Below are 15,349 nucleotides of genomic sequence, written 5' to 3' on the forward strand. Positions count from 1 at the left end.
AATTAGAATGGATCAAATAGAAGCCATTGACTCCACAAGACAATGCAAAATATTAGTCAAAAGCAAAAAATAATAATAATAAATAGAAGATATGTTAACTATCTCAGCAGAAACAACTGACTTGAAAAACAAATCAAGGAGAAAAAAAATTTAAGATCTATCTGAACACCATGACCAAAGAAAAGAGCCTAGACACCTTATTTCAAGAAATCTTTAAAGATAATTCCAGAGGGCAAAATGGAAACAGAAGGATTTCCCCAGTCATCTCCTGAAAGAAAATCAAAAAGAACATTCAGAAACATCAGAACCCAAATCCAGAGCTTTCAGATCAAAGAAAAAACCTTTGTGGCAACCAGAAGGAAAGCATTCAGGTACTGAGGATCCACAGTTTGTATTATGTTTGACTTAGTCACAATAAGAGGGATGTGCTCCTCTAAAAGGCAGAGGATATAAGCTTAGAGACGTGGCTACAAAGCCATAGAGGGGGAATAAAATGGATCTTTCATGACAAAAGACCTCCAAGAGTTCCTATTGAAAAGACCAGTGTTGCCAAGAAATTTTGAAATTCAAACAAAAGAATTAAAAGAGAACTATAAAAAGATAAACACAAACAAACAATGCTAATTGACTTGTATACATTCTAACATAAAATGATACATGTGTCCCATCTAATCTTTCTCACCAGGGTTCTAGAGGGAGTCTAGTTGGACATGACTTGGTGTAGTTTGAGTACATCTTTGAAGATCTTAAGAGCAAAAAGAAGGGACATAGTGATAGGGAAGAAAAGGAGAAATAGGGGAAATTATAATTTGGGTGCACAAGATGTCTAGTCAAAAAGCATAAATAGAGAATAGTTGATAATTTAATCAATCTCACTCTCATCTAAAGAAAGGAAGAATGAATACATACACATACAAAAACTGGATACAGAAATACATTTCAATCTGTAGAAAAATAGAGAATTAGAGGGAGGCCAGATTGAGGAACCAGTTCTAAGAAAACCAGCCTTTAAGGATTTATAAAAGTATAGCCCCAGGTTGTCTTTAAGCAGCAAAGAATGGTAATCTGTAGGATTTTGTCATTTTGCTATGAGATGGTTTGAGAGAAATTGGGAAGACACTGAACTGATGCAGAGTGAATTGAGAAAAGGACCAGAAGAATAATTTATACAAGGATAACAATATGGTAAAGGCAACCAACTTAAAGAATCACAGACTCTTAATCAGCCCAATCATGATTCCAGAGTACTACCAAAGAAACATGCTTCCTGATAGACAGGTGAAGGACTCAGTGAGGAATGAGACAATTGATGGTGGTTGTTTTTGACACAACTGATGTAGAAATTTGTTTTATTTGACTTTGCAGGTTTATAATAGGTTTCATTTTTCATAATTATGAGTTGAGAGAAAGGGAGGTGGTGGAAAATTTTTGGTGACAGACAAAAGTGAAATATTATTAAGGAAGGAAGAGAAAAGAAAAGAGATTTGGAGTAGTTGCTATTAATGCAGCTGGAGAATCAAGGAGAAAGAGGAGGAGGAGGAGGTGAATTGCCTTGCTGCTGTTGAGGGCTCAGTTGTGACTATACACGTGTAGTGGATCAAGTTAGGGGAGCTTTAGCACTCCTAAGCAGCACATAAGTAGGTGGAGGAAGAAGTGGATAGAAAGCTTGTAATTAGTGATGGCAGCAGACTAGGGAGCAATTGTGAGCAGCAGGTAGTGTAGAATTGAGTCGGTCCTTTGGTGTGACCGACCTGGGAAGAGATGGAGAGGGCAGCAGTGATGAGGATGGTCTGGGACAGGACTGAGGGGACTGAGTGGCTAATCAGAGGTCACAGTGGTTAAGGAGAAATAAAACATAGAAATGGCATATGTGTGACTAAGGAATTTTCCAGTTTTTGAACTTGGAAGTTCATCACAAACCAGCTCTGGGCCTTTAGACAAGACAGTTAATTTCTAGACCTTCGAGTAAGGTTTTGATCTAAATGATCTCTCAGGTTATTTCCAACAATAACATGCTATGACTTAATATCTGCCCTCTCTTCTTCCCACTTTCCTAACTGCAGTAGTTAACTACCTAGAGAACTGGGGGGAGCAAATAAGGTCTGGGTAATGATAATGGTAAACTATTCAAATGTAGTTTATTACTGCTCCTATTACATCAGTCATTTCATTAACTTTTGTAGTATTTCTTGGGATTTTATTTGTTTTGTTTTAGAATTACAGCAGTTTGTGGGGGTGGTTTTTTTTTGGGGGGGTTAAGCATACAACACCTTGGAATTGTCCCATAGCATAAAGGTATTTTGAATAAATTAAGGGTAATTTCTTGTGGCTTTTGTTTTCTTTGTTTCATTTTTCAGAGTTGTCAAATTTTTAATGTAAGAGGTACCACTAGCAAGGCATTGAAAATCACTAGTTTGGCCAATGTTTGAATTTCATTTGCAACAAAATTATATAATTTTTGTGGTATTTTTTCACTGTTTTAATTGTGTGTGTGTGTACATTTTTGCAGGAGGAAACACCAGGGACACCTAAAAAGAAAGAAACCAAGAAAAAATTCAAACTTGAACCACATGAAGATCAAGTGTTCTTGGATGGAAATGAGGTTAGTGTATCAGGCCTTATCAGCAGAAATCATGCCATAGGAATGAAGCAGTCATAAAGATAAGAAATATAATGGCCGCCTTTAGATTGTATATCTAAAAAAATCAATTTGATTAGTCATTTTACCTTGCCGAAAAGGGCAAACTGTTTAAAACCTAAAGCTGTCCAGTATAATTTACTTACTAGTAGGAAAAGTTAGTATTAAATTAACAGCTTACTTTTAGCTCGTAAATAGGAAAATGAAACCTAAGGCTCATAGTATTGCAGGGGATCATTTAATGTTTCCTCTGTGAAGGGTGGCTAATCAGCTAAAAACTTTTAATGCCGGTTGGAATAGCAATGATTATTGTAGTTGATGTAAAATATGTAGGTTTTTATATTCCACAGGTCTATGTGATGTACATTATTGTAAACTCCTTAAGTAGTTGTTCATTGAATTGTCTTTTAATAAACAAGATGCACCAATTTTAACTGAAGCATTTTGCTTTTTAGGCTAGAGTATTTAATCAAATTTGGATCCTTTCTTTGAATTCCAAAATGATATAACTTTCCTGATACATATACATAACATCTAAATTAAAATGCGAACATCTCTGACTTTCTGTTGTTATATGGAAACATTTAATTGTTTTGTATTCTAGGTATATGTGTGGATCTATGACCCTGTCCACTTTAAAACATTTGCCATGGGACTAATTCTTGGTAAGTGAATAAATCAAGTATACCCTTAAGAAGATGGGGAAGAAATAGCTGAAATAAGTGGGCTTTCCTTGTGGATTTCTTATTAGGAGTCTTATCTAAATGTGAGCCTTTTAAAATTATGCCAGCTTGTTGTGGTGTCTGAATCCCTGTGCAAGTGATAAACACAAGCTTCAAGGAAGAGTGTTCTTAAATTCTGAAAATCTAAATCCATTTAAGTCTTTTAACAAAACATTGTGGCTTTACTTTTTTTTTAAGTTACTAACAGCCAAAAGTTCACTTTGCCATGGGGCATTCATTCTCCAAGAAGCTGATGATCTTAATAAGTCACTCTCCAAAATTTCTAGCATGGTAAAAAAGAAATAAGCATTTCTCTACTTTCCTTAGTTACAAGAATAATATTCCAAAAGAAGAAAGAGAAGAAATTACTGAGGATATTCTGCAATGATTTCTTACCTCCATTTTATTATTTTAGTCTGAATTCCTTTTTCTTTCTTTTCAAATAATTATGTGTTTCTATGGTAGGGAAAGTTCTGTGGTTATAAATGCTGATTTTTGTTTAAAACTAGGTGATAATTGTTATCATGATTTTTTACCAGATTACTAGATTGTGTATAAATTGTCAAACCAAGGTTTGTGGTGGGCTTATACTTACTTAAACATCATATAACCTTAGTGAAGGGATCATATTTAGATTGGTGGGATAGCTGTATTTTCAGCCCTTTTAGAGAGAGAGGAGTGTCCTGTGTTATGTTGAGTAGAGTTGAAAATGTCAAAAAATAATGCCTGAATTTTGTCACTCCTTCATTTGCCAAACCTGAACTTAGACTTATACCCTAAGCACTTTGTGTATTTTATATCAGATCATTTAATGAATAGACCCTGAAATATTTTAAAGTTTCTTTGCCCTACCAACAATGGAGCTAATATAGGACAACCTTTAAGTCATAGTAAGTCAGTTCAACTTAAGTCTAAAAGTTGTCTAAGCATCTTTGTGCTTTCTTGTTCCAGTGATTGCAGTAATTGCTGCAACCCTCTTCCCTCTGTGGCCAGCAGAGATGCGAGTAGGTGTTTATTACCTCAGCGTTGGAGCGGGCTGCTTTGTAGCCAGCATTCTTCTGCTTGCCATTGGTAAGTATTTTTGCCAACAAAACTGAGTTCAGTACGGTGGGTATTCAAGAGTTCAGACTAAACTCCAAGACCTTATTCTGGTTGGAAGGCCGTAATTCTGGGTTTTGTCAGAGGTCAGCAACATTTAAATATTTGTGGGAAACTTAGAAATGAACAAACATTGATTTTGTTGTTTGTTTTGGTTAGAATCCAAAGCTGACTACTGCTCCCCAAGGCGTTTCCTCCTTCCCACTCCCACCTGTCCTCTGCCTTCCCTTGTGCAAAAAAAAAAAAATATATATATATATATATATATATATCTTTAAAAAGTCACTTATATGTGCCTGACTGAATTTGGGCAAATATGAAAAATTTCCTTTCACCTAGTGTCCTTGACTAGTTCCTATAGGATCATCTCTTTGGAGCTGAAGAGCCCTGTAGGAGTCATTCCATCCAACAGCCTCATTTCACAAAGGAGGATATTAAAGATTCCTCAGGGTTCAATGATTTGCCCCGGATCACCCCAGTAGTAAGTGGCAGAGCCTTCTGCCTGCAGCTTGGGCCCTCACCCCACATGCCAGAGCTGGCCCAGAGCTTGGACTTCTGAGAAGTCTGGTAATTTAAGAAGAAAGAGCAGGCCGGGAAAGCTTCATGAGGATGTAGCGCTAATGTGATTTTTGAAAGACAAGGAGGATTCTGAGGGGGAAGAATAAGCACATCCGCTCTAGATGGGGGAGAGGATGGGTTCTCAAATGCAGACGGTGTAATGTCAAGTCTCAGCAGATTTGGCTGAATTGGAACATAAATGAGTAGTTGCAATGTGAAATAAGACTAGAAAGGTAAGGTAGGTTGTATTCAAATTTAAGAAAGCCATAAATGTTAGGCTGGTGAGTTTGTTTTATTCTTGAGCCAGGGCAGTGCTATGTTCAGGCCTTTGTCTTATGGAGATGATTTTGGCAGGATGGATTGGATGGTGGGAGCCTTGAAATGGGGAGACTTACAGGAAATTGTCAGGATAAGAGCCTGCATTAGGGTAATGGCGTGTGAAGGGAGAGAAGAGGCAGGTGTGAAGGCTGTTTCCGTTGTAGCCCCTTAGTTGGGGAGGAAGATGGAGAATAGGCCATGGTTCAATAACTGTGAATGTGGGAAATGGGGTCGTGCTCACCACAGAATTGAGAAAGCTTGGAAGGGCAAGGGAGAGACATGTCAAGGCAGAGAGAACGAAGGTGAAGCTCTCTGAAGGCTAATGCAGACAGGAAAGCCCAGGTAAGCGAGAGAATCCGGCATGAGTAGAAGCTGAGAAGAATCGGGCAGGTGGAAGACTGAGAAGAAGCCATTGGAGCTTTTAAGAGTGAGCTTCTCGGGAGCCAGAACCCTCTTAGAGTGCATGCAGCTAGGTGTGGGAGGACAGGGGTCAGAAGCTTTAAAGGAGCGAGAAGGGGTGTCGGTGTGTTTGTAGACAACAGGCAAGGGGCCATCCTTACAGCCAAGGTGTGCCCTCATGGAGCTATGGCCATTGGTCCAACCTCTTCATTTGAGACATGGAGAAACAGGCCCCAAGAGCTGGTACGGCTTACTAGTCAGAGCAGAGATATGGCTCCCCCTCATTCTTGTCATTGGTTTTTAGTTTGGCTTGCTCCACTGTGATGACCGAGTTAGCATTCTGGATACCCTAGAATGAGCCAGAGTCAGGATAGGCAAAAATCTTTGGTCTTTATTCTTAGTCTCTAGAGATAGAAATGAAGGAAAAGGACACAGGATCTCCATGTCGTCTCCTGCCCAAAAGTGATCTTGGCTAGTCTTACTCCACCTCCTCGTCTGTCCTACAATTCTCTATATACACCAACAGATTGGGCCAGCACAGAATAGTGGGAAGGGCCATTTTCCAAGCATATGCTAATAGAGTATTGTCCAAGTGGTAATTAGCCTTAAGTGCTTGGTTGTCCAACCTCAGTGCATCAACTCAGAGTTTCAGCCCTTTACACTTCACAACTAGATACTTTTTCATTGGTAAGCAGCATTTATTGCCACTGAAACCATTTTGCAAAATTTCCAGAAATGAAATCATAGTATATTCTCTTGAGAATTCTTCTTTGTTCTGCCAATTTACCCCAGAACTGCACATGCATCTCTTTGCATTGAGTTTTGAAGTGACATGATTTGATCTGGGCGAGTTACACGTTCATCACTCAGTATGTTCTTACTGCTCAAGCCCTGTGCTCCAAGACTCACTGCTAGGAAATGAGAGGAAATTGGAGAGGAAATGTATGTGAGCCTGCCCTTAATGGGCACACATTTTGATGAGGAAGATACAATCTAGAAGTGTAAGTACAGTGAGAGGAGCACCAGCAAAGTTCTTTGAGAGTTTACCAGTGTGAGCTGCTGGGCCTTTTATAATAGTGAATAATTGGGGAAGGCACATTACACTGGAAGGGAGAGCATGAATAAAACACAGAACTAGAGATCTGTGGTGAATAGCAACTTAGTAAAAGGCCTAAGATGTATAGAGTTGTAGATAAAATAGAAAAGTAGATTGGTATCGATTTGTAGTGGGCTTTAAATTTCAGAGTAAGAAAGTGAGATTTAATTAGTATTCTTTGATAACCCAGGGTCATTGGAGGTTTTGTGAGAAGACATAAAGAATCCCATCTCACTGAGGCAGCAAATTCCCTAAACAGTAAATATCTCTGTGCCAGAAATCAGAATTAAAAAAAAAAAAAAAAAAAAAAAAAAAAAGGACCTTGTCCTTAAGGAGCTTTTAGTCTGATTGGAATGAGTTTGCTATGAGGTAGAATTTCATAAGGAGAAAAGAACCTTGAGCTAAATCTCAAAGGAAGAGCAAGATTTAAAGAAGGCCGGAATAAGATGGGAACATGTTCTAATAAAATTGGCCTATATGAACTCAAAAGATTTGGTGAATTGAATTGGAAGCAGGCAGATCAATTTAGCCTGAATGTAGTGTTTATAAGGGGATCAGTATAAAAATAAGGCTAGATAGATGGACCGGAGCCAAACTGTAAAAGTTTTTTTTTATGCTGAGCTAACTCAGGACCAGAGGGCCATCCCAAGACCACCCAGGTATAAGGGTTAGCCATGACACTTTGGTGGCTGGTAAGTGGCCACCTTGAGGTGGTTTGACTACCAGCTGAGTTGAGATGAATTGATAGGAAAGTGAGAGAAGCATTCTTCCCTTGTGGATGATGAGGGCACTCACCATTAGCCCTAATCACCAAGAGCTTCTGGGTTGGGGAATTTAATTAGATTGAGGATAGGTTATACCAGTGGTCCTCAAAATTTTTAAATAGGGGCCAGTTCACTGTCCCTCAGACTGTTGGAGGCCGGACTAGAGTAAAAACAAAAACTCACACTCTGTCTCCATCCCTCAGCCCATTTGCCATAATCCAGCGGGCCGCATTTGGCCTGTGGGCCGAAGTTTGAGAATCCCTGGGTTATACTGAATAGAGTCCTTATAAATATATATCCATTTACATATTTTTTACATTATTATATACTATAATTATATATTTGTAACTTGAAGCAAATGCTTGATGGTGAAGGCTGAGGAAAGCTCTTGATTTAGATTATGGAAATGGCGGGAATGAGCATAAAAGAAGGAGCACAATCCAAATTATTACTGTGAGCAGAAGAGGAAGCTTTGGCCTGGATGAAACTTGAAGGGATTAAGACTGAGGGTTGGATTTTTAGAGATTAAAAGCGAGGGTTCCTCATGGATTTACAGAGCATATTCTAGGGACAGGTTTTTCCACATTGAATGTGATGGTGTTTAAATTTGAATTGGTAGTTGGGGGAGAAAAAATATGGAGCTTCACATAAAGATGTAAAGCCTAAAAAGACAGAGGTCTGCTCCCCGAAGGTGAGCATCGCCCCACTCTGAGTTTAAAGAGAAGTGAGCCTGCTCATATATTGTTGAGCTGTTCCCCTCTCCTGCCCTAGAGTACTCAGAGTTCAGCTAATTTTGCCTCAGGCATTTTTATTCACACTGAAATACATCTTTTGGTAACCTTTTTACTACCATCTCTTCTTTCTCCTAACTCCGTGCTTGTTTGCCTCAAGAGAATGTCTCATTTCTGTTTTTTTATTGCATTTGTGACCAATCTCCCTCTCTCTTGCCCCCACTCTAATTATGACTGCAAAACAAAAGTAAAGTTTTAGGGAGATAGCAATGCTGAGGAAAGAAACTTTTGTAAAATAAGGAGCTAGGCCATCAGCTTCCCCAGTCCTTGAATGTTTCCAGAAATCCCTTTCAGACATATCCCACAAGGGGTTCTATCTATTTCCTCATCTTCTTTTAAAGTTTGTTTTTCCTTACATACCAGGATTCAAAAAAATAAAAATGATGCTAATTTTATTGTTTCACTTGATATTTCAACTCCTTAATAATATTTATCTTTGCAAATGCCATTTCTCAGCTGCCTTATGGATTAAAGAAGTATCTTTTAAGCTTGCTTGAATAGCAAAACTTTTCATTTTTTCTATGGCAAAAGATGTTCTGTGTTCCAAACAGATCCTAAGCCTGGAAATCACAGCCTATTTATAAAGTTGAGGACTTAGCTGGGTCTCTTTCTAGAAAATAGGCAACACATTTTCCTTCTAGTGCATCAGGATTGAGCTAATTTCATAGGGATCAAAATTAAGAGGTGTTCATTATTTGTTGTAATGTGAATGTTACCATTTCAAATAATAAAAGTAATAATATAGCTATTGTTTACATAGTGTCTTTTAATTTTCTGAGATGTAATATTAGTTTCAGTGGAGAAACATTCGATTATTAAATGATTCTCTCCTTAACTTTTACCTGTTTTCAAGGGGGTATTCTGAAATTTATCACCTAGTCAAATTTTTATGAAATATGCCAAGTGACAACTGATAATTGAGGATTTTAAGAAAGCAGATAAGATGGGAATTATTGGGTTTTATGAATTACAAAGGCTTGGTGAATTGAATTGGAGGCAGACCAATGCAGGGGGAAAAAATGAGGTAATTCAATTTGTCCTGCATGTAGAAGCAAGGTGTGATTTTTAATTTCATTCATTCACTTTGACATTGTGCTAGAATTGTATTCGTGGTATTGCTGTCTTAGAGGGATAGTTCAAGAGGGAAAAGAGAAGAATGTGTAGCTTTTACAAGTTTCTTATTCTTCTCATCGATGAGATTTTTCTGCCAGGAAACAGATTTAGTATATCTTGGCCTCTTCCATTTCCTACTTTCATCAACTCCTCTGAAAAATATAGAAGGCCTCAAAAAATAAAGCTGTGTTTATGTGGAAATGGAAATTAGGACTTCTGACCGTGAATACTTAACTTGTGAAGTGAGCTGTGTTACTTACTCCCTTTGGCTCTTTATCCAAAGTATATTAAAGGTAAGCCTGTAAAAGAGCTTTGTATGTAGTGGTGATACTGTTGCCTATAAAATTAGCCCATCATAATTGGGTAGTTTCCCAGCATTCACCTACTTACTTTGGATCTTAATAAATACTGTGCATGCAGAACTAGGAAATGATGAAGGAACCCTTTATTTTAAATAACTATGTTCAGTCAAGGATACTATTGGTCTGCCAGGCCTGTGCTAATAATAAGGCTTAAGTTTGGTAGGAACTCCTAGGAAAAATGAAGGAGAAAGGGCCTGGTGGTATCTTGGGCCTCAGCTACCCAAACCCCGGGCCAGTGACCTTGCAGAGCCTTATAGCCACATGTCAAAAACTGCTAGTAAATCATAAGGAGTTGAAATCTGTCTCTTAGTGAAAGGAATATCCACACTGTACAGATTTGAACCCCAGTTCTGATAGCAACTATGTGATTCTGGGCAAAACTTTTAACTTCTCTCCCTTAGTTTTTTTTCATTTCTAATAAGAAAGAAAATATTTTGGGCTTTCTATTTCACAAGGTAGTTATAAAATGCTCAATAAACCTTAAAAGGGCAGTGTCAAGACAGAGTATTGAAAATTATGTCCACTTGTGGAGATTGGAAATTACGCAAGAGATTGTTTTATTTTGATGATAATGTTCAGGGGCATATTCACCTAGAAATATTAACTTGAAAGTAAAAGCCATCTTGACATTGGGATACAAAATAAAGAACAATTTTTTAAAAAAAAGTTTATTCCTTGACATTTCCATTTATCCCATTAATTTCTTTGGGTTTTAATCCTAGGATTTTATTGTTACTGTTTTCAAATTTCTAAATGTTCCCTGACAGGAGCATCTAGCTCCTCTGCAGTTGATGTTTGACCATTGTGTCCTCAGACTCAAAGTAAAGGGAAATGCCATTTAGGACCTTTGGTGCCCATAGCAGGATTGTAGGGGCAGGGTGCGCATTGGGGGGAGGAGGAGGGGGCTGTTCCTGATTTTTTTTTTTGTCAGAACCAGGTGACCATGAGTGCTTGAAATATTAAACTTGGGGGATTTTTCTCCTCACAGCTCGCTGCATACTGTTCCTTATCATTTGGCTCATTACTGGAGGCAGACACCATTTCTGGTTCCTACCGAATCTGACTGCTGATGTGGGCTTCATCGACTCCTTCAGGCCTCTCTACACACACGAATACAAAGGACCAAAAGCAGACTTAAAGAAAGAGGAGAAATCGGAGGCCAAAAAGCAACAGAAATCTGACAGTGAAGAAAAATCAGACAGTGAGAAAAAGGAAGATGATGAGGGGAAAATAGGAACTCTAGGAAATAATGGAACAGAGGGCTCGGGTGGAGAGCGGCATTCCGACACAGACAGTGACAGGCGGGAGGATGACCGATCCCAGCACAGTAGTGGCAATGGGAACGATTTTGAAATGATCACAAAAGAGGAACTCGAACAGCAAACAGATGGAGATTGTGAAGAGGAGGAAGAGGAGGAGGGAGCCGATGATAACGATGAACCAGCTAGACCTTCATCTGAAAAATCATAAATGTACTCTTATGTGGGGACTGAGTGTGTGCAAGTGATTGGATTTTCTATGTTGGCTGATCACCAAAACATACGTATAGTGTTTGCAGTAGTCTTTAAATCAGTTTGCTGAGATCTATTTGACGTCCAGGCAATTCTATTCAGTTTTTTATTTTATAGACTACTAACTTTTTTTTTTTTTTTTTTTTTTTTTTTTTTTGGGTACAATCTTAAGTCACTAATACATATATTTAACAATTTTATCCATTTAACAAATATTCTGGCAGTAAGTAGCTTTTATTCCTTTTTGATAGTTGTCAAAGATGTAGTTAGAATAATGGCATTTTTGAGCGCTGTAGAGCTTCTTACTGTTAGACATGGCAGAAGAGATGAAAATGAAAGACCAAAATGTCAGATGATGCACAATTAGGTAGCTATTTATGAATTTTACTTTAGGATGAAATGAACACATAACTCATGACTCTTGAAACTTAACCTCTCTTTCTTCATTTTCATAAAATTGTACCAGAAGATTTCTTTAGGATTCAGAGTTAGGCCAATTGGTAATGATGCAACACAATTTTGTTTAGCTCCCAATTCTGTCCTTTAACTTCCAACTTAGGAAATCCAAACTCGTTTGTACATCGGGTTCAGAGAGGAATGGTTTTCTCCAGCAGAGGAAAGGAAGCAGCCCAAGTTGGAAAATGGTGGCTGTTCTTTCCCTTCCTATCCACTTCCCCCATCGTAATATGAGAAAGCATTCTGTACATAATTTACAAATAAAACAAACCTTTTATTTTAATTGTTACTTCTTATTTAGACATTTTCTCAGCACTTCAATTTGTACAAAATTCAGACCATTTAAAGGTATGTTTTTAGAAAGTGCAAGTCCTGATACCCCACAGACCGTGTGCGTGTGTGTGTGTGTGTGTGTGTGTGTGTGTGCGCGCGCGTGCGTGAGTGTGGCTGGTGTATTGATCTCTCCACAGCAGCTGCAGCTTGGTGCCAACATTCCATGTGATTGAGCAGACTTAGAGCAGCTGTTTGCACGCCTTTGTGTTCATTGATTTATCTTAAATTTCTACATTCAGAAACTGGAGTACTGTATTATCAAATTAGGAGGCACTGCTGTGAAAGAGAATTTGCTGTTCTAAAGTACCAATTAAAATAAAGAACATAAAAATGACCAGTTTGATAGTCAGTGGCTCTAATTGATTGCTACTTTGGAGCAGTTTGAATTTTGATTTCTACTTTTGTCTCGCATCCTTATTTACTATTCTTTGGACAATACATTGTGTTTAGTTCTATAAACATTCAAGATACTTGACATCATTCCTCTGAAGTTGAAATAACAAAAGCAGGTTTGATTCTTTCCCCCTGCCGCTGTGAGAAGCTATACGTAGCACTGCTTCGCAAATGGAATCATTTATTTAAGACCTTTATTTTTATTCTTTAGTTGCCTTCCATTTAAGTATTGTCGCTGAAAGGTATTGAATGTTTTCCTAATTGTGCAAATATACATTTTTGTGTATGTTGGTAAACATTTCGTAAATGTGGTCTGATTGCTTCATCCTTGTTTGTGAGCAGAAACGTGGCATCTGATCTCTTTAATGCATCTCCGTGGATGCTGCCGTTAGTTATTTTAAGAACATTGCCCCTGATGAATGTTGATTGATTTTCGTGCCTGAGTGCTTTCTCACTGTTGACTTTTGTGGGGCTCAGATTCTCACTTCTTTAGTTAGGTACAATTTCAGCTGCCCAGAATTCTCTCTCTCAGATAGGCCACAACTCTGATAATTACTCTCAAACACAAATAGCAATTCTATCTTGTTACCAGTGATTCTAGATTAATCATTGGCAATAAGAATTAGGCAACGTTCTCCTATGCACCTCAGATTTTCTCTAATTCTGAGGTAGTCACTAACACCGGTAATCTGGGTGTAAAATGATACTAACGTATTGATTTTTTTCCCAGAAATTATAAATTATTAGGTAATCCTTATCACTAATAAATACAAAGGCACTTCAAACTGTAACTTTGTCCTATAACTGTTTGTAATATCTGCTTGGTGTCTAGTCTTCAAAAACCATTTGAGGGAATAGCAGCAGCTAGGAAAATTTGAATTTTGTTGGTATGCGTGGATTCTTGTAGTAAACAGATTTCTGGTTTCCAAATATTTTGATCCCCACTGGAAAACAGTCTTTGCGAATCTAACTGTAGAAAGTGATTTTAGGGGTTACAGTTCAGTACCTCTATTACTGTTCAAAGGTGACATTTAAAGGAGTGAGTATATGAAAATCAAAGGGCTGTCAATATTGCACCCTACTGAAGAGTAGTTGATTATCCTTATGAGCCAAAAAAATAAAAAACATAGCTCTATTACTACGAAAGATTGCCTCCTTAGTCTTTTCAACTTGAAGGTTGGAGTGATGGGTTTTAAAAAACAAACTTATAAGGCTCTACGTAGAAGAAAAATGAGGTGGACAATTTGAGTTTATTTTGGAATGGGTGCTAATGGTGTACCTAGATTGAGCTTTAAACCAGGGGAGCTTCCAGATAGTTAAGACACTCAAGACAATAATGAATATGCTCATTGTGAAAATAATCCTAAAATTGATGTATTTGATATATTGGTTTTTTTTTTTTCCCTTTCCCTCCCACTGATTTTAACTTCTAGTTTCCCAACACAATGCCTGTCTTTGTTTGGAAAATTTTAATAATTGGATTAATTTTTATTTAGTGGCATATTACTCCATTACTATATTAAAATTTCTTCATTGCAATAAAAGTAAGCAGTGGTGATGGGTTTCGGTGGTTTTATTTCCTTTGTTACATTCATTAAGAGATCTGATGTCTACATCAGCTTTTACTGAAGACTTGTCTTACGTTTTGTAAATCTCATCTTGACTAAAATTTGGAAGTATTAGGAACAGAAAAATTGAAGGAATTCTACAAACAAAACAAACACTATGAGCTACAGCAATCGCTTTCTCGGTAATAAAGATTCTGATAACAAATTTATAAATATTTCTCCTTCACCAGAACAGTCAGAAAGTACACCAAAATCAGATGCTGGCTCTGTACGATAAGTGAGCCGGATTTTTAATCATCCCCACTCTGCTGTATTGCTCTTCAGGTTTGTGCAGGCCTTGAGTAGGCCAGGGTCTGATCACTAATAGCGGGAGGCCCATTTGGCTTATTCCAGCCTCGGCCTGGATTCTTTTTAGCTATCTCCCTCAGAGGAATTGAGGCTCTCCAAAAGAACCGGCGTGAGCTGTGTGCCCCCATCTTCTGAAAGGTGGCGGGTCTGACCGATGGCACCAGCGGTATCAACTGGAGCTTTACTGACAGGTTCCCTTCCACAACCTGTAGCTCAGCCTGAGGCTCCATAGAACCTTCAGCCCTTTCCAGGGAGAGTTTCTAGCCAAGGAGAGCCAAAGGGTAGCTCCTCTTAGAGGGGCATTCGCGCCATTCTGAGGGGTAAAGATGTGCCCTACAAGCCGCAGGGCAGAAAGGGGAAGTCGACTGACTTGGAGACCCTAAATGAGTTATTCAAAAGACTGGCTCCCTCTTTTACTTGTAGTGATTTCCAGGAAAACTAAAAATACACACATGCCAATGGGAGTACAGAAATACTAAAATCCCCTTAATAACACATGATGGAGTTGGGAAGGGTGGAAAGACTTGCTTTGGGGAATCTTCTCACCTGAGGTTTCTTCCATTAGTACAAATTAGCTCTTACTGTTACTAGGATAGGTAAAGAAAAACATTAAAAAGCAGCAGTTTTCAGCTAGTACATAGCATTCATTTTGTTCCTGGTGAATTTCCCTCTCAGTGAGTATAAAGTGTTTGGGAATCCATCTACCAAAGAATAGTCAGGAATTATATAAGAAAAATTACAAAACACTTGCCACAAAAAATAAAGTCAGATTTAAATAATTGGAAAGACATTCAGTGCTCTTGGATAGGCCGAGCGAATATAATAAAGATGACAATACTCCCCAAACTAATCTATTTATTTAGTGCTATACCAATCAGACT

At 38.1% G+C, this 15,349-nt stretch overlaps 1 protein-coding gene across 2 annotated transcripts in view; it reads left to right on the forward strand.

Annotated features, from left to right (window-relative positions):
• SEC62 (SEC62 homolog, preprotein translocation factor) overlaps positions 1-14,114 on the forward strand; it is a 36,790-nt gene extending 22,676 nt beyond the window's left edge. For both annotated transcript variants that reach the window (XM_074298167.1, XM_074298166.1), the window contains exons 5-8: positions 2,510-2,602; positions 3,243-3,303; positions 4,312-4,431; positions 10,848-14,114. In XM_074298167.1, the coding sequence (XP_074154268.1) occupies positions 2,510-2,602; positions 3,243-3,303; positions 4,312-4,431; positions 10,848-11,329 (756 nt within the window). In that variant the 3' untranslated portion in view covers positions 11,330-14,114. The remainder of the gene's footprint in view (positions 1-2,509; positions 2,603-3,242; positions 3,304-4,311; positions 4,432-10,847) is intronic.
• The last annotated feature ends 1,235 nt before the right edge of the window (positions 14,115-15,349 follow it).

The sequence above is a fragment of the Sminthopsis crassicaudata genome, chromosome 3 (assembly GCF_048593235.1).
Source record: "Sminthopsis crassicaudata isolate SCR6 chromosome 3, ASM4859323v1, whole genome shotgun sequence".
In the NCBI taxonomy this organism is placed as follows: domain Eukaryota; kingdom Metazoa; phylum Chordata; class Mammalia; order Dasyuromorphia; family Dasyuridae; genus Sminthopsis; species Sminthopsis crassicaudata.